At 42.1% G+C, this 20,142-nt stretch overlaps 1 protein-coding gene and 1 pseudogene across 11 annotated transcripts in view; one reads left to right on the top strand and one right to left on the bottom strand.

Moving 5' to 3' along the window:
- NSD1 (nuclear receptor binding SET domain protein 1) overlaps window positions 1–20,142 on the bottom strand; it is a 170,710-nt gene that overhangs the window by 19,100 nt on the left and 131,468 nt on the right. For all 11 annotated transcript variants that reach the window (XM_074390577.1, XM_074390575.1, XM_074390573.1 and 8 more), the window contains 4 exons: window positions 16,830–16,986; window positions 14,664–14,869; window positions 10,021–10,133; window positions 1,179–1,448 (listed from right to left, as the gene is read on the bottom strand). In XM_074390577.1, coding sequence (XP_074246678.1) covers window positions 1,179–1,448; window positions 10,021–10,133; window positions 14,664–14,869; window positions 16,830–16,986 — 746 coding nt within the window. The remainder of the gene's footprint in view (window positions 1–1,178; window positions 1,449–10,020; window positions 10,134–14,663; window positions 14,870–16,829; window positions 16,987–20,142) is intronic.
- On the top strand, window positions 18,197–19,214 carry LOC104652676 (protein arginine N-methyltransferase 1 pseudogene; annotated as a pseudogene).

Genomic DNA, 20,142 nt, shown 5'->3' on the forward strand with positions numbered 1-20,142 from the left:
CATTTGAGCCCAGGAGTTTGAGACCAGCCTGGGCAACATTGTGAGACCTCGCCTCCATAAAAAATACAAAAAATTAGCCAGGTGTTGTAATGCAAGCCTGTAGTCTCTGCTACTCAGGAGGCTGAGATGGGAGGATCATTTGACCCTGGAAGGCGGAGGTTGCAGTGAGAAGAGATGGTACCACTGCACGCCATCCTGGGTGAGAGAGTGAGACCCTCTCTCAAAAAAATAAAATATAATCAGAGACAAACCAGTTTCAGTTCCTTTGTCACACATCTCTGAAGCCCTTTATACTTCCACAATGGGAGATGATTGGTTCATTATCTCTCTCCCTCCAGAATGTAAACTTTATGATAGCATGAGCCATATCTTTCCTCTTGTCTTAGTCAGTGCATCCCCAGAACACCACCTGGCACATACAATACATATAAAAATAAAGACATTACTGCATTTTCATTCAATAAGGCTTAACCTTCTTCTCCTTCATGTTTCATGAAGCCAATCATTTTTTTCTCACTTAAAAAAAAAAATTTTTTTTTTTGTTCTTGTTTTTTTCAGATGGAGTTTCGCTCTCGTTGCCCAGGCTGGAGTGCAATGGCGTAATCTTGGCTCACCACAACCTCTGCCTCCCAGGGTCAAGTGATTCTCCAGTCCCAGCCTCCCAAGTAGTTGGGATTTCAGGCATGTGCCATCACGCCCAGCTAATTTTTGTATTTTTAGTAGAGATGTAGGCCAGGCTGGTCTTGAACTCCTGAACTCAGGTGATCCGCCCACCTCAGCCTCCGAAAGTGCTGGGATCACAGGTTGGGCCACCATACCCGGCCACTACAAATATTTTCTTAGCATGTGGATCAATGCCTTGTCTCATGTGCTCAGTGTCCTCCCTCTTAATTACCGGTTCTTGGATAGTCACAAAACAGCAAACAAAGCCATAGCATCTCTATGAATGGCCCTTTTTTCCATCCTCCTACACAGTGACCATGATCAATACAAAGACCTCTGGAGATCAAAACCATCCATTCTCAAGTGTCTAAACTGTGGGAGGATATAGCAAGACACAATAATAAGATTAATTATTAACTGTATTTTCCTTGATGATGAATTTTCTAATGTCAAGAATTAACGATATCAAGCAACTGCAAAGAGGAGAAAAAAGCAGTAATTTAGCTTTTTCTAACCTTTTTAATATCTGTTTTTGTCCGTAGACCCCAACCCCTCTGTAACGTGCGGAAAATTTCAACCTCTGGATATTGGCGCTTGGAAAAGCACTGGTTTTGACAACGCCCTCCAGCAGGACATACTGTGGGGTGGCACTCATAGAGCAGCATGCGGTTGATGCATTCAGAGTCTATACCACAGGGGTTCTCATCAGTAGCTTTACAATTGCAACGGGGTATTTCAGACAAGTCGGCAGTGAAGATCTGTACCCTGCCAATGGGACGGTTCACCTGGAAAAGTAGCACACAGTATACTGCATAAAACAAGCCAGCATAAGACAATTCAGGCCCTGAAAAAGGCAAACATTTGTTCCTTGAAGTTGCAGCCACATTTCCCATGATTTTGAACTATCAACATTTAGACAGTTTGATATAAAAACATAGCCTCACTTGACATATAAAATATAAACTCCACAAGAATTGCTTGAACCCAGGAGGCAGAGGTTGCAATGAGGCAAGATTGTGCCACTTCACTCCAGCCAGGCTGACAGGGTGAGACGCCATCTCAAAACAATAAAATATAAACTTTATAATTTTTTTTTTTTTTTGAGACGGAGTTTCATTCTTGTTACCCAGGCTGGAGTGCAATGGCGCGATCTCGGCTCACCGCAACCTCCGCCTCCTGGGTTCAGGCAATTCTCCTGCCTCAGCCTCCCGAGTAGCTGGGATTACAGGCACGAGCTACCATGCCCAGCTAATTTTTTGTATTTTTAGTAGAGACGGGGTTTCACCATGTTGACCAGGATGGTCTCGATCTCTCGACCTCATGATCCACCCGCCTCGGCCTCCCAAAGTGCTGGGATCACAGGCTTGAGCCACCGCGCCCGGCCAACTTTATAATTTTTTTAAAATGCATTTAAAAAAACAATTTCAAAGCTGGTAGGCCAAGTGAATTATAAACTAGGTTTCTGATATTGTCACATGGTGGCGCCACACTCGTTGCTACATAAAAACAGTCATGATTTTTCCTTCCTTTTTTTGTTGCCCAGGCTGGAGTATAGTAGCTGGATCTTGGCTCACTGCAACGTCCGCCTCCTGGTTCAAGTGATTCTCCTGCCCCAGGCTCCCAGTAGCTGGGACTACAGGCACGCACCACCAAGCCCGGGTAATTTTTGTATTTTTAGTAGAGAGGGGGTTTCACTATGTTGGCCAGGCTGGTTTGAACTCCTGACTTCAGGTGATCTACCCTCCTCGTGGGATTACAGGTAAGAGCAACTGCATCCGGCAAAGCCACTGCACCCAGCCTCTACCTTCCTTTTTTTAAAAAAATCAGTTAACCCTTGAACAACAAGCACTATTATTTATTCTTTATCATTTTTTTGATTTAATACACTTGACATAGAAAGCACTGTTTATTTATTTATTTATTTATTTATTTATTTATTTAGAGACAGAGTTTTGCTCTTGTTACCCAGGCTGGAGTGCAATGGTGCGATCTCGGCTCACTGCAACCTCCGCCTCCTGGGTTCAGGCAATTCTCCTGCCTCAGCCTCCTGAGTAGCTGGGATTACAGGCACGTGCCACCATGCCCAGCTAATTTTTTTGTATTTTTAGTAGAGACGGGGTTTCACCTTGTTGACCAGGATGGTCTCAATCTCTTGACCTTGTGATCCACCTGCCTGGCTTTTATTTTTATTTTTTAAGATGAAGTCTCATTCTGTTGCCTAAGCTGGAGTGCAGTGGCACGATTTGGGCTCACTGCAACCTACACCTCCTGAGTTCAAGTGATACTCTTGCCTTGGTCTCCCAAGTAGCTGGGACTACAGGCACATGCCACCATGCCTGGCTGATTTTTGTACTTTTAGTAGAGATGGGGTTTCACTATGTTGGGCAGGTCTTGAACTCATGACCTTGTTATCCACTCACCTCAGCCACCCAAAGTGCTCGAATTACAGGCATGAGTCACTGCGCCCAGTGAGAAAGCACTATTCTTAAGTGGAAACTTAATGGCATGAAAATATCTGTGCCTGTGTTCCTAGAGGAACATAGGTTCCTCTATGCCTGCTGCATTAGCCTCACAAGTAGTTGGGACTACAGGTAGGTATCACCACATCGAGCTTATAATTTGAAATCTTTTAAAAGAACTTTGAAATCTTTCAAAATAGCAGTGTCATTCATAGATTAATGTAGAAGCAGTGCTAGTGCTAAAAAATATAGTGAAAGTCTGGTGAGGTAAAACATGAAGGTCAGACAGCTATTTTGATACCAAAGCCATTAAGACAGAGGTTTTAACAAATACTAGCAACAAGGAAAGACAACAGATGTTCCAATACAACGATGGATGTGTGCATGAGAATGTGTCTCCCCTCATTTCACATTATTTCTGTGAGAACAGTCAAATTAAGTCTTGTAGGACACAAACCACACATAAAATTTAACTATTAAGGAATTGTGTGATTTCGAATAAATTCCTTGCAGAACTATTATGAGAATAATATAGTACAGCACCTAGCTGCCTCTCAAACATGGTAGACATATTAAATTATTTCTTCCTTTCTTATATAACGTCCTTATGATTTTTTTTCTCATATCAAATATTCTAGATTACTCATTCTAGTCCACCTAAAATCACTATTACTTAGAAGTTATTTCTATCCTCTAAATTTTCTTTTTCTTTCTTTCTTTCTTTCTTTTTTTGAGATGGAGTTTCGCTCTTGTTACCCAGGCTGGAGTGCAATGGCACAATCTTGGCTCACCACAACCCCCGCCTCCTGAGTTCAAACAATTCTCCTACCTCAGCCTCCCAAGTAGCCAGGACTACAGGCACGTGCCACCATGCCCAGCTAATTTTTGTATTTTTAGTAGAGACGGGGTTTCACCTTGTTGACCAGGATGGTCTCAATCTCATTTTTTTTTTTTTTTGGGACGGAGTTTCGCTCTTGTTGCCCAGGCTGGAGTGCAATGGCGCGATCTCGGCTCACCGCAACCTCCGCCTCCTGGGTTCAGGCAATTCTCCTGCCTCAGCCTCCTGAGTAGCTGGGATTACAGGCACACGCCACCATGCCCAGCTAATTTTTAGTATTTTTAGTAGAGACGGGGTTTCACCATGTTGACCAGGATGGTCTCGATCTCTCGACCTCATGATCCACCCGCCTTGGCCTCCCAAAGTGCTGGGATTACAGGCTTGAGCCACCGCGCCCGGCCTCTCAATCTCTTGATCTTGTGATCCACCCACCTCGGCCTCCCAAAGTGCTGGGATTATAGGCGTGAGCTACAACGCCTGGCTCTATCCTCTAAATTTTCAAATGCTTTCATTTCTTGCATTTTATTATTTGCCTACTCCCCTTTAATATTACAAAATCTACAATCTGGAAATATACTGTCATCAAACCATTTCTCTATCAAAATTTAACAGGAGGAATCCAGGTGCAGTGGCTCACATCTGTAATCCCAGTACTTTGGGAGGCTGAGGTCAGAGGATTGTTTGAGCCCAGAAGTTCAAGACCAGCCTGACCAACACAATGAAACCCTGTCTCTAAGAAAAATTTCACAATGTAGTCAGGCATGGTGGCACGTGCTTGTAGTCCCAACTACTCAGGAAGCTGCAGTGGGAGGATCGCCTAGGTCTACAAGGCACTCCAGTCTGGGTGACAGAGCAAGATGCTGTTTAGGGAGAAAAAGGATGTAGGTCTCACTGCCAGATCTGTTCCTAGATTCGTCAAAATACTGGTAAGGTTTGGAAACTACTTGCTAATGGAGAAATACCCTCAACACATGCAACTGGAAGCCATTAAGTGATAAGCCTTACAGTGTCTAAGGTAAATTCTAAGGGGATAGACAACAACAGGTAATATCAGACACCCAAGACTACAAGTCCTGAATAGGACATTTGAACATTCACTTCTGATTCAAAGTATTTTACCTGAATCCTTCCCAAATACAAACGAAGGTTCATGCTACTCCTTTCCTCTCTACAAATATATTGTTTGTTTTTGAGACAAAATCTTACTCTGTCCCCCAGGCTGGAGTACAGTAGCGCAATCACAACTCACTGCAGTGTACCAGGCTCAGGTGATTCTCCCACCTCAACCTCTCAGCTAGCTGGGACAAAAGGCACCCAGATAATTTTTTTTTTTTTTTTAATTTTTATTTTTTTGAGACAGAGTTTTGTTCTGGTTGCCCAGGCTGGAGTACAATCAATGGTGCAATCTCAGCTCACCACAACCTCCGCCTCCTGGATTCAAGTGATTCTCCTGCCGTAGCCTCCCGAGTAACTGGGATTACAGGTGTGCACCACCACACTCAACTAACTTTTTGTATTTTTAGTAGAGACAGGGTTTCTCCATGTTGGTCAGGGTGGTCTCTAACCACCAACCTCAGGTGATCTGCCAGCCTTGGCCTCCCAAAGGGCTGAGATTACAGGCATGAGCCACTGCGCCTGGCCAAAAAATGTATGTTTTAATCATTATTTCTTATCCACTGATCTAACCTGTTATTAATCCAAAAATAAGTTTCTTACTTATCACATCATAAACTCAAAGCAAACCAAAAGAAATCCCACATGGTTAAGAACAAAGACATGGATATATAATTGCAAGTACATCTCACTATAGATCAAGAGTTAAATAACTTTTTCTTTAAAAGGTCAGACAGTAAATATTTCAGACTTTGCAGACCACAAATCTCCACATGTAGCTCGACTCTGCCACTGTAATATAAAAATGGCCATATATAATATGTAAATGAAGAAGTATGCCTGTGGATACTGATTGAAAGTTGAATTTCACATCATCTTTATGTGTCACAAAGTCTCTTCACTTTTTTGCCAGCCACTAAAAAATAAAAACAACTTGTAGCTCAAGAATATTAAAAGAATAAGCAGTAGACCAGATTTGCCCATGAACCATAGTTTGCCAACGCCTGCTCTAGATCCTTTTCCTGGAAATGTTTATTTTTTTTAAAAAAAGTGGAGGAAAGAAGTTGGCCTCTAAATTCTTGATGAGATCACTCACAGGAAATTGCTCTCTCAGTAGTGCAATATGGTTCATATGCTAACTCTAAAGTGCCTACCTTGCTGTTATCTGACACTTAGGACTATGTGAATAGAATTATTTTCCATTTTTGAGGCCTAATGACTATACTTCGAGGCTGTATCTTCACATACATTGCAAGACTCATTTAGACCCATTTACAGGTTTTGAAATTCTTAATTTTGGAAATTGTAATTATTTGTAAGGATTAATAGTTTACGACTTTTTGTTCTTTGTTCTTTTTAAAATATAATCTTGGTATGGGTATTTTATGGCATGTAAAGTAACAATTTAAAGGCCAGGAGTGGCAGCTCATGCCTATAATCCCAGTAATTTGGGAAGCCAATGTGGGACGATAACCTGAGGCCAGGAGAGCTGGTCTAGGAAACATAGTGAGATCCCTTGTCTAATAAAGGAAAAAAAAAATTGGGCCGGGTGCGGTGGCTCGCAGATAGATCATCTGAGGTCAGGAGTTTGATACCACCCTGGCTAACATGGGTAAAACCCATCTCTACTAAAAACACAAATTGGCTGGGCATGGCGGCACATGCCTGTAGTCCCAAGCTACTTGGGAGGCTGAGACAGGAGAACTGCTTGAACCCAGGAGGCAGAGGTTACAGTGAGCCGAGATCATGCCACTGCACTCCAGCCTGAGTGACAGAGTGAGATTCCATCTCAAAAAAACAAAAACAAAAACAAACAAAAAAAAAAAACACCCTTCAGAAGCAGTCAATATTTTGTGACTTATTTCCCTTTTTAGAGGTCTTCCAAAGTTCAAAACAAAAATATACTTATTTTAAAAAATAAAATTCAGGCCAAGTGTGGTAGCTGACACCTGTAATCCCAGCACCTTGGGAGACTGAGGTGGGTGGATTGCTTTGAATTCAGGAGTTCAGGACCAGCCTGGGCAACATGGTGAAACCCTAACTCTACAAAAAAAATACAAAAATCAGCCACGCATTGTTGGTGGCTCATGTCTGTAATCCCAGCTACTCAGGAGACTGAGGCAGGAGAATCACTTCAGCCCAGGAAACGGAGGTTGCAGTGAGCCAAAATTGCACCACTGCACTCTAGCCCTGGGTCACAGAGTGAGACCCTGTCTCAAACAAAGAACAAAACTCATTCCATTTTGTAAATACCATGTAAGTCCATTAAACTAAATCTAAGAGTATAGAATTTTAGTGTTCTTACTTCTCGTGTATCTTGTAAGAACTTACTACTTCATCATTACACATTATTACTAACTCACACATAATTCACAACTATGCTAAAAAAGATGAAAACAGGTTAGGCACAGTGGCTCAAGCCTGTAATACCAGCACTTTGGGAGGTCAAGGCAGGTGAATCACCTGAGGTCAGGAGTTCAAGACTAGATTGGCAACATAGTGAAAATGTGTCTCTACTAAAAATACAAAAATTAGCCAGGAGTAGTGGTGTGCACCTGTAATCCCAGTTACTCAGGAGGCTAATGCAGGAGAACTGCTTGAACCCGGGAGGCGGAGGTTGCAGTGACCCAAGATTGCACCTGGGAAACAGAGTGAGACTCCATCTCAAAACAAACAAACAAAACACACACACACACACACACACACACACACACACACACACAGACACACACACACACACAGAGACACAAAAGAATAAGTGAACAATTAATGCTTTTTTTTTTGCAATGGAGTCTCTGTCACCCAGGCTGGTGCAGTGGGTGCAATCTCGGTTCCCTGCAACCTCCACCTCCAGAATTCAAGCAATTCTCCTGCCTCAACGTCCTGAGTAGCTGGGACTACAGGAGCACACCAGCACACCCAGCTAATTTTTTATTTTTAGTATAAATGGAGTTTCACCATTTTAGCCAGGCTGGTCTCGAACTCCTGACCTCAGGTGAAGTGCCTACCTTGGCCTCATAAAGTGCTGGGATTGCAGGCATGAGCCACCACTCCTAGCTGCATTTCTAAGAACAAAGAAGAAACAGAGTATTCTCATCCAGGAACAATGCCATCAAAGATGTTTTCTAAGAACAAAATTTCATTTTGTCAACAGGCCTAACAATATTCTTTCATGTTTTATGATACTTCAGCATCACAACTAACTTATCTGATAAAAAGAGGTCTGTAAAAAGGATTTAGTAAATATTAGGTTGGTGCAAAAGTAATTGAGGTTTGTCATTAAAAGTAATAACCAGGCCGGGCGCGGTGGCTCAAGCCTGTAATCCCAGCACTTTGGGAGGCTGAGGCGGGTGGATTACGAGGGCAAGAGATCGAGACCATCCTGGTCAACATGGTGAAACACCGTCTCTACTAAAGATACAAAAAAACTAGCTGGGCATGGTGGCATGTGCCTGTAATCCCAGCTACTCAGGAGGCTGAGGCAGGAGAATTGCCTGAGCCCAGGAGGCGGAGGTTGCGGTGAGCCAAGATCGTGCCATTGCACTCCAGCCTGGGTAACGAGCGAAACTCCATCTCAAAAAAAAAAAAAAAAAAAAAAAAAAAAGTAATAACCAAAAAATTCTGCAACAACGTAACACTAAAATTTCTTCTTTTTTTTTTGACACAGAGTGTCGCTCTGTCGCCATGCTAGAGTACAAGTGGCGCAATCCTGGCTCACTGTAACCTCCACCTCCCGGGTTCAAGCAATTCTCCTGACTTGGCCTCCTGAGTAGCTGGGACTACAGGCATGCGCCACCACACCCAGCTAATTTTATACTATGTTGGCAAGGATGGTCTCGATCTCTTGACCTCGTGATCTGCCCGCCTCAGCCTCCCAGAGTGCTGGGATTATAGGCCACTGTGCCCGGCCTAACACAAAAATTTCTAATAAATTTCTTCTCCACTATCTCTTTATTGTATGTCATATAAATGACATAAAAATATTTAAAATACAGAGGCTCCACTGGACCCAGATAATAATGGTAATGACTTCTTTAGTAAAGGCAGGGTTTCTCCATATTGGTTAGGCTGGTCTCAAACTCCTGACCTCAGGTGATCCACCGGCCTCGGCCTCTCAAAGTTCTGGGATTACAGGCATGAGCCACCATGTCCGGCCTGACACTAAAATTTCTGATAAATTTCTTCTCCACTGTCTCTTATTGTATGTCATATAAATGACATAAAAATATTTAAAATACAGAGGCTCCAGTGGACCCAGATGATAATGGTAATGACTTTTTTAGTAAAGGCGAGGTTTCTCCATGGTGGTCAGGCTGGTCTCAAACCCCTGACCTCAGGTGATCCACCGGCCTCGGCTTCCCAAAGTGCTTGGATTACAGGCATGAGCTACCATGCCTGGCTGGTGATGATTATTTTACTAGGTAGACTGAGGGTTAGGTACAACTAAAATTAATTCTCCTGACATTGGGAATCCTAGCAATGTGCTAGGAATGGTGCTCTGCTACTTGTTTCTTTTTTTCTTTTCTTTTTTTATTTTTATTTTTTGAGATGGAGTTTCGCTCCTGTTTCCCAGGCTGCAAGATCTCAGTTCCTCGCAACCTCCACCTCCCGGGTTCAAGCAATTCTCCTGTCTCAGCCTCCCAAGTAGCTGGGATTACAGGCTGATGTCAACACACCAGCTAATTGTTATTTGTTTAGTAGAGATGGGGTTTCATCATATTGGTCAGGCTGGTCTCCAACTCCTGACATCAGGTGATCCACCTGCCCTAGCCTCCCAAAGTGTTGGGATTACAGGCATGAGCTACTGCGCCCAGTCTGGTACTTGTTTCTGATCTTCTTTTAAGCTCATACCTCTACCTAAAACCAATTATACTTGTCCTTCCATTCTTGTCATGAACAGAGTGAAAAGAGCCAGCTATTCAGTTTCTCTCCCGGAGATCTCCTTACCTTTATATGTTTATAAGGTGGTGGCTTCTTGTCATTCTTTCGGTCCTCCTGAAGCTGTCTTAGCTCTTTTTGGGCCTTTAATTCCTCAAACCTTGCTGCAGCTTCCTGAAGAGCTATGAAAACAGACAGCACAAGTCACTTAAAAATCTCTGGGTGGAATAGTATATTTATTTTTAATTTTTTTCCCCTTTAAATTGGAGGAGAAACTCCATGTTTTACACAAAAATAAACCAATGCTATATGAAAAAGAAAACACATAACAGCTATTTTAAAACAGGTAACATAGTCCCAAGGGTATTCGGACATAGTATTAAGACAAAACATAATCCATGACTAAATGGCACAATACAGACTACCTAATTTAGATCACAGGTGTCCAACCATTTGAATATAAGGACCTTTTTGCTTTCCTGTGGTGGCTATTATGAAAATTACATATGACCTTTTTTATTTTTTAAGCTCATCAGCTATTGTTACTGTTACTGTTAGTATATTTTATTTGTGGCCCAAGATAATTCTTCTTCCAGTATGGCCCAGGGAAGCCAAAAGTTTAGACAATTGTGCATTAGATGAGAAAACAATTAACAGCTAAATGACTTTAAAAAGCCCACAGATACCATCTCCTAATAACTACACTGCATCTGCTTAGCGAAGTCACTGCCTTTAAGCCTTTATCTTTGCTCAGCCCTAAACCTCTCACTTCCAGAAACTTTCTACTTCTTAGGTGCCCCAGGTATTGTGCTCACTCTCCTCTGGCAGAAATTCAAAGTTGAAGCTTTGTTCTCCTTCTTCCCTCTTCTCTTAAGACTTGTTCTGTAAATATAAACTATTAGTTCTAATGAAATAATGGAATTTCAAAGCTGATCTACACTCAAGTCCTGCACTTTTTCTTTTTTGAGACAGGGTTTCACTCTAACACCCAGGCTGGAGTGCCATGGCTCAATCACAGATCACTGCAGTCTTGACTTGCTGAGCTGAAGTGATCCTCCCACCTCAGCCTCCAGAGTAGCTAAGACCACAGGCATGCATCACCATGCCAGGGTTTTGTTTTGTTTGTTTGTTTGTTTTTTGGTAGAGACAAGGTTTCTCCATGTTGCCCAGTCTGGCCTCAAACTCCTGGGGTCAAGGTATCTATCTGCCTCGGCCTCTGAAAGTGTTAGGATTACATGTGTGAGACACTGTTCTAGGCCACTGTACCTTCTCATGTTTAAAACACTGCAATATCTAGCCAGGTGTGGTAGCTCACGCCTGTAATCTCAGCACTTTGGGAGGCTGAGGTGGGTGGACCACAAGATCGGGAGTTCCAGACCAGCCTGACCAACGTGGTGAAATCCCGTCTCTACTAAAAATATAAAAATTAGCTGGGCATGGTGGCGCTCACCTGTAATCCCAGCTATTCAGGAGGCTGAGGCAGGAGAATTTCCTGAACCCAGAAGGCAGATGTTGCAGTGAGTGGAGATCACACCACTGTACTTCCAGCCTGGGCAACAGAGCGAGACTCCGTTTCAAAAAAGAAAAGAAGAAAAGAAAAGAAAAAAAAGACTGCCATATCTGAAAAGTCCAACAAAATCTTAAAATTTTCATTCTTCTGCACTTAAAACTGCAATTCATTATTCTTCACCCCAGTTAAAAACCGTGAGAATTCCATTCCTGCCACTTTCTTCTCTGTGCCCTTCCCATGCTCTGTCAATCCTTTAAAGAATCTCTCCCCTCAGTCGGGTGTGGTGACTCATGCCTGTAATCTCAGCACTTTGGGAGGCTGAAGCCGTGGATCACAAGGTCAGGAGTTCAAGACCAGCCTGATCAACATGGTGAAACCCCATCTTTAAAAAAAAAACTCCCCTCTGACCTATCCTGTTCTTCATTTCCTTGTAGCCGTCTATCGGAGTTTGTATGTGTTCCACAGAGTCATCTAAATTGTTCTAAAATGTGTTTTTCCCACATCCTATTATTCAGCATGTCCTAGTCTACCTCCTTAACATCTATCCAATATAAATCATATTCTCCATCTCCATGAACAATTCACCATTAGTCTCACTCTTTCTTTCTTTCTTCTTTTTTTTGAGACAGAGTCTTGCCAAAGCCTCCCAAATAGCTGGGACTATAGGCACCCACCACCATGCCCAACTAATTTTTGTATTTTTTTTTTAGTAGAGACAGGGTTTCACCATGATGGCCAGGATGGCCAGGATGGTCTTGATCTCTTGACCTCGTGATCTACCTGCCTTGGCCTCCCAAAGTGCTGGGATTACAGGTGTGAGCCACCGTGCCTGGCCTATTTCTTTCCTTTTTTGGGGGGTGGGGGGCAGAGTCTTGCTTTGTCTGTCACCCAGGCTGGAGTGCAGTGGTGTGATCTCGGCTCACTGCAGCCTCTGCCTCTCAGGTTCTAGCGATTTTTCCTCCGTCATCCTCCCAAATAGCTGCAATAACAGGTGTGCATCACCATGCCCAGCTAATTTTTTTTGTATTTTTAGTAGAGACAGACTATTTAAAGTGTTGGCCAGGATGGTCTCAAACTCCTGACCTCAAAGGATCCACCTGCCTCAGCCTCCCAAAGTGCTGGGATCACAGACGTGAGCCACCGCGCTCAGCAGAAACTCATCATTTCTGCCCCAAACTACTTGAAACAGCCATCTTGCTCATTTCCCCACTTGCAGCCTCTCGCCTTTTAATGGTCCCAACACTGTCCCAGGCTGAAGTTTCTAAAACTCTGGTCTAACTAGGGATCTAGTTAGATATTCATCCTTTCAGGAAAATAGCCCAGTGCTCCCCCAACCAAGTGCTTAAACTATACCAAATGCTTGGAGGTTGCTAACTCAGGATGTTATTAATAGATTCAACACGTTTTTGTATGTATTGACTTCTTGAGACATTTTAAGTCTTTTTCTTTTTGAAGTCAGTGTAGAGGTTAAGAGTTTAGATTCTGGCCCTACTATCAGAGTCAGAAACCTTCCTCTATCACTTACTGGTACTGAATGTTGAGCAAGTTCTTTAACATTAATTTGCCTCAGTTTCCTCATCTGCAAGATCAAGATCTACCTTATAGGGTTACTGTTAGCACTTAAAGCAGAAAATAAACACTGAAATAAATAAACAGGGTCTGGCAAACAAAAATGGTAACTATTATTATTATTATTCTTTCCCCAAAGAGTAACTTAGTAATCATCTACGACTTCCAAACATTGCTCCCCAGCATCCTCTTGCTCTGTTCCCATAGCATATACAATGTATACTTCTGCCACAATACTAACAATACCAAAATCCTGGAAGGCTGGTATCTACTTCAGATTCCTCTGCAAAAACACAAGTTCCAAGAAGTCAGAGGCACCTAAAAACCCCCTGGTAGAATCTCAGAGCTTAGGCAGGCTCAGACCTCAGGTATTCCTTTTACTGTACTTTCTCCCCCTGCCAGCCTTAGTGTTGGCCAGTTCTGTGCAGGCCAAAATACTGGTCACTTGATCCCTGACCATCTGAGATTATAAGACTCAAGACCCCAGATCCTGAAGTATTAATACTCGTAGCACAGTATTATGTATTTTTCTATTAGCAGTAGAACTGACAGTCCATATCTCTGTACAGAAACCACATGACAAACAGGTTAAGTGAGGAGCTACTAAAGTAACATGTGACAAACAGAACCTTTGATAAACTTGTTCCCTATGGACATCACTCCTATTCCCTAACCAGGAAATTTTACATGCTTACAATCTTCTTGCATGTCACTTGCTTAGAATCCCTTTTCATTTCATCCTATAGACAAAATCTTAAACAGATGCTCCTCATGTTAACAACTGGTTTACCTGGATGTAATCCCATCATAAGCTGAGGAACGTAATAGATGTGCATCGTCGTAAAGGTATAAGTTGGACCATTTTAAGTCGGGAACCATCTGTACTTTAAGGACCAAACATATTAAATAGCAAGAGATATACTGTCTTTCAAAGGACAGCTACAGGAAGAAGGTAATTACCACTAAGGGGATACCAATTATGTACTCTGCTGTGTCACTTTTTATAATCCCACTGAATTCCCAGAGCAAACTTTCTCCATTATCTGGTAAGAGAAAACCAGGTTCAAAGTTGATTCAACCACCTGGTAAGCAGTAAAACTAGTTCTGCTGATAATAGGGGTACCCTGTTCTACCCAGCTGTCTTCCCTGCCTTCATTACTAGGCCAGTTTACAAAACTTTCTCTTGATTCAGAGCATTTATGCTTTGACCTTTACTGGTTTGTTGTATAATATCTGGTGAATTTTATTTCTTCCCAAAAAGCTTTAAAAAAAAAAAAAAAAAAAAAAGGAAAAAAACTAAACTCCTTGGAGCAAATGCATCTCTGTGAGAGATCTGAGGCTCTGTGTTTCTTCTATAAAATAGTTTTAGAACTCCATTATTTGATGGGATGCTGAGAAAACAACTGATAAGTCAAAAAAAAAGCTCAAGGAAATTCTAGTTAAGTAAAAGTTAAGGCTTAAATATGAGTTACATTGGTTAACTTCCCTGAAAAACACTGTATTTGTAGCCACATAATGCCCCAAGAGGATAGAACACAGCTTCAAAATGGAAAGTATGTGAATTCTAAAACAGAGCAGACACTCAGGCAACAGAGGTCTGTGTTAGCCTGAGAAACAAAAAGAATAAAGTTACCTTTTTTATATGTCCCATCCACTCCTTTGCCCATTTTATCCTTGCTGCTCACATCACCCTCCATGTAAGGGAAGACCCGGGCCTGGTGAGTCCACAAATAGTCATTAGATCCAAAAAAGAGGACAGGGAACTCTCCCACATCATGTCTCATCTTATCAATGTTGGAAGGAACAGCTCGAGGATGACAGATCTCAGCTGGCCACCACCTGGAAAAGGTGAAAAGGAGAAGAGACACCTCTAGAAGGCTGCAAGGAATTAGGAAAATAACCTACTCATATAAGAGTAAGGATTAGCAATGGCTGTCTGTCCATATTTAAGTCCATCTTAACAGCATTCTTACAACCTAACTAGAACACAAACAAGTAGTATGTGCTAAAAGCTGGAAAACATCTGCCCACATTCCCAAACATGCACACACTCCATTAGACTCAATTGTTCTACTTCAAGGACTCTACCTAAAGGAAATAATGAGATAGAAACAGAGACTTATGACAGTAACATTCACTGAAGCATTATAAGTTAAAACTGGCTGGGTGCAGTGGCTCACCCCTGCAATCCCAGCACTCTGGGAGGCCGAGGTGGGTGGATCACGAGGTCAGGAGTTCAAGACCAGCCCAGCCAATATGGTGAAACCCCGTCTCTAATAAAATAAAAATTACAAAAATTAGCCAGGCATGGTGGTGCGCATCTGTACTCCCCGCTACTCGGGAGGCTGAGACAGGAGAATCCCTGGAACCTGGAAGGTAGAGGTTGCAGTGAGCCGAGATCATGTCACTACACTCCAGCCTGGATGACAGAGCAAGACTCTGTCTCAAAAAAAGAAAAAAAAGTAAGGAAAAACTGGAAAAAATATAAATGCTCAACATCAAGAAAATAATAGTATTACCCATGGTATACTATACAAAATAAAATACAATTTGGCCTTTAAAAAGGAAACCTTCAATAATCATTAGGAGTATGGAACAATAGCACCAAAAAATCAAAACACAAACACATACAAACAAAATCAAAGAATGTAAATTAGTACATAGCCAATTTAGGGAGACAATTGTGCATTACCTATTAAAGCTGGAAACTACCTACTTTAATCCAGAGAATGCCCTAGAGAAGGCCCTAAGTACATAAACCAAGTATATACTGGTATGTGAGTATATTATATACAAGATCCCAAGTATATACACCAAGAAAAACTGACCAAATGTTCGCAGTCCAAACAGGAAACTATATAAGTGAACTAGACATTATGTGACTATATAAAGGAACAGTGAACTATGAATGAACCAGCATACTATACTACGGTGAATCTCAGGAGTATAAAAGTGAATGAAAAAAGTTACAGAAAAATATATCAAAAATAATTCCTTTACACAAAGGTCTAAAATATACCAAAGAAAACATGGTATATCTTCACGGAAGGATGAAGGAAAAACCTAAAGTTAGTACAATGGTTACCTCTGGCGGGTAGGAGAGAATGGAATCAGGGCATGGAATAAACCTCAAAAGTACCAATAGTGTTCTATTTCTTTAAGTGGGAGATACATACACAGGTACCACTTTTGTTATTCTTTAAAATCATGCACGTTACATTCTTTGCGCTTTCCATAGTTAATCAAAATATTTTTAAAAAGAAAAAGTGGCTGGGCACAGTGGCATGTACCTGCAGTCTCAGCTACTCAGGAAGCTGAGGCAGCAGGATCCCTTAAGCCCAGGAGTTTGAAGTTGCAGTGAGCAATGATCGTACCACTGCACTCCAGCCTGGATGACAGAGGATACCCTTTCTCAAAACAACCCACCCAAGACACAAAACTGAGTATAAACTGTAAAGATGTAGAGTGGGGAGGATAACTGTGTATTGGTATGTCTGGGAGTACATATGATGAAATGTTAATGCCTCTGCCTTGTGAGATTATTAGTGTGTTTTCATTAAAAAAAAATTCCACGAAATACATAAAAGAAAAAAAATTTCCACAGAGAACATGTATTGTTCCTATAATTACAAATCATAAAGTTAGGTTTCTTTTCCTATAAGGAAAAAAATAAATAAGAGAAGGGGAGGGTACCTTGCTTAATTAAGAAGATCATTAGAAAATATGTTAAGCATTGTATCTGAGAAGTCCCAAGAAACAGAGGATGGTAAAAGAAATGAGTGCTATTCTCCAGGTTTACCTGTATCGTCCAACTTTTACCCAGACAATCTCCCTGTAGTGTGGCTTTTTGCCTGCCTTACAGTCATTGCAATACCAGTTTCCTTCAGGAATATCAATGTTCAGACATTCACGATGAAAAGCAGCAGGGCAAGAGTCGCAGCACAGAAGGCTGCCTCCTGTAAGAATAAAAAAATGTGGCATTCAGACCAAAAGACTGCATTTAAGCACCCAGCTAAAACAGCTTTTGCTCAGCTCTTAACCAGCTAAGGGCTTATTAATTTAATTAGTTACCCAGAAAATCTATGCTGAAGGAGTATTCCCACTCCAACATTCCTGAACACCGCTCCTCTGAAAGCTCGTTAGATTCACACCTTATAAACATGAGATCCTACTGGCAAAATTAAGTTAAAGCAATGAAGTCACAAGGAAACCTGTAAAAGTAATATATGTGTACATTCATACACATATATACATTTTCTTTCTCTTCACTAAAAGACATACTAAATAAAAACATTATCAATGACACACAATGACCAAAGTATGAACAGCATAAGCTTTATTTAACTATCATCAGGTTCACGTTAGAATTCTAGCTCTAGGATCACATGCACTTCGGAAATTTACTTTCCTTGCTATCATTTCCTCAGTGGTAAAGAGTTTTCTCTAATAAACAATAACCACATCTGTTTGAGAACTGACCTAGCTATTAAATCACCTAGTAGCATCTGACACATAAGTAGTATCTCCATATGGTTAGTTCCTTCCATCCTTGTAAAATTACTAACTTTTCAGTCGGGTGCAGTGCCTCATGCCTGTAATCCCAGCACACTGGGAGGCTGCAGCAGGTAGATCACTTGAGGTAAGGAGTTAGAGAACAGCCAGGCCAACATGGCGAAACCTTGTCTCTATTAAAAAATTAGCCAGGTGTGGTGGCACATGCTAAGTCAGGAGGCTGAGACAGAATTGCTTGAACTTGGGAGGTGGACACTGCAGTGAGCCAAGACCGCACCACTGTACTCCAGCCAGGGTGACAGAGCAAGACTCTGACTCAAATCAATCTCAATCAATCATCAATCAATAAATCAATTAAAAAGTAGCTACTAACTTTACAAAATACAGTAGTTTCAGCAGATAGGCAGACATTTTATTTCGTTGCCAAAAAGAAAGAAGACACACTGTTGTCAGAAATAAGCATGCTTCAAACATGCTAGGCTCAAACATATAATTCCAAGTTTTATCCTGAAATGGGGAATATAGCCTTAGCAAAGAATATATCCAAGTTAATCTTGTTCTCACTGTGCTTCTTTTACCTCTTAAAAATCCTACTATAGAAAAAGGCAGGGGTCTTGGTGGCCAGAGAAAGAATACGTGCAGGTAAAGGTGGTGGCAGCCGAGGTCGTGAACTGTATCATGGAGGTGTCCTGTGGTCAGGCAGAAAGCAGCCAGAAGCCCAAGGCCTAGGACACGATGCCCAAAGATTACTACTTTGACTCCTACGCTCACTTCGACATCCATAAGGAGATGCTGAAGGACGACACGTACACCTCACGTACTGCAATTCCCTGTTTCACAACCAGCACCTCTTCAAGGACAAGGTGGTGCTGGAAGTGGGCTCAGGCACAGGCATCCTCTGCATGTTTGTCACCAAGGTTGGGGTCTACAAGGTCATCAGGATTGAGTGGTCCACAATCTCCGATTATGCGGTGAATACTGTCAAAGCCAACAAGTTAGACCACATGGTGACCATCATCAAGGGGAAGTTGGAGGAAGTAGAGCTCCGGGTGGAAAAGGTGGACATCATCAGCAAGCAGATGGGCTACTGCCTCTTCTATGAGTCCATGCTCAACACCATGCTCTACGCCCAGGACAAGTGGCTGGTGCCTAATATCCTCATCTTCCCAGACCAGGCCACACTGTAATGTGATGTCCATCAAGGACTGGCAGTACAAAGACTATAAGATCCACTGGTGGGAAAACATGTATGACTTCGACATGTCTTGCATCCAAGTTGTGGCCATCAAGGAGCCCCTAGTGGACGTGGTGGATCCCAAACAGCTGGTCCAATACTTGCCTCATAAAGGAGGTGGACATCTACACCATCAGGGAGTAAGAACTGACCTTCACCTCCCTATTCTGCCTACAAGTGAAGCAGAATGACTGTGTGCATGCCCTGGTGGCCTACTTCGAGTTCAGTGCCACAAGAGGACTGGCTTCACCACCACACCTGAAGCCGACGGTGTTCAACATGGAGGACTACCTGAATGTGAAAATAGGAGAGGAGATCTTCGGCACCATCAGGTTTCGGCCCAGCGCCAAGAACAGGGACCTGTACTTCATCATCGACCTAGACTTCAAGGGCTAGCTGTGCAAGCTATCCCGCTCCACAGACTATCCATTGTACTGATGCTCGGCTCTCCCACCCTGCACGGGCCCAAGGGTTGACTGTTCCTAGGCAGTTTCAGGGCTCCCCCTTCCTCTCTCTCCCATAGAAGTGGGTTTTAGGGGTCTCAGCTTGGGAGATGGTGAGAGCACATCGTGACTGTGTTTTTCATAACTTATGTTTGTATGTGGCTACATTTACGCCAACAAATCCTCAGCTGGGAAACAAACTAACAAAAACTCCTACTATAAACATACCTCTGTTAGTACTTTATATATAATTTCTTCCCATGCTGATTTTTGCCTTTTTTTTTTTTTTAACAGTCCAGAGGTCTTTTATTTTTTAACACCTATTATGCCTGAATTCATAGGGAATAGGTTCCATCAGCTCAGACTCCTTCCCATTGGTTCTCACTGCTTTCTGGGTAGAGCAGGCTGGTGCTTCAGTTGAACCCAGGTACCATTCTCTTTGGCTCTTGTCCTGATCATTTTCCTTCATGTGTTTCAGAAAGCTATCTCAGCCATTAGAGTGCTTAATGTGCTCAATTTGTACATTAAATCTCATGGCAAGAATCTTGACCTTAACTTGTTTGTTTACAACAATGGCAACAGCATGCTGGGTAACACGGTAGATGCTTCCAGTTTTGCCATGGTAACACTTACGGGCATTGCTTTTTGAAGCAGTACCCATTTCCTTGATGTCTACAATATCACCTTTCTTACAGATTCACATATACGTGACCAAGGAACAACTCCATGTTTTCTAAAAGGCCTAGGGAACATGTATCACATACCTCTCCTCTTTCCCTTTGTGTTCATCATTTTAGTGAATTACAGGAAGATGGCAGTTCTGACTGAAAGAAGCTTTTCTTAATAATTCTCTACAAAAAGCTCTTAACATAGTGAGAGTTTTATTTGTTTTTGTTGGGGCCAAGGATGTGCATTTCATATCA

This window comes from Saimiri boliviensis, chromosome 20 (genome assembly GCF_048565385.1).
Source record: "Saimiri boliviensis isolate mSaiBol1 chromosome 20, mSaiBol1.pri, whole genome shotgun sequence".
Lineage (NCBI taxonomy): Eukaryota > Metazoa > Chordata > Mammalia > Primates > Cebidae > Saimiri > Saimiri boliviensis.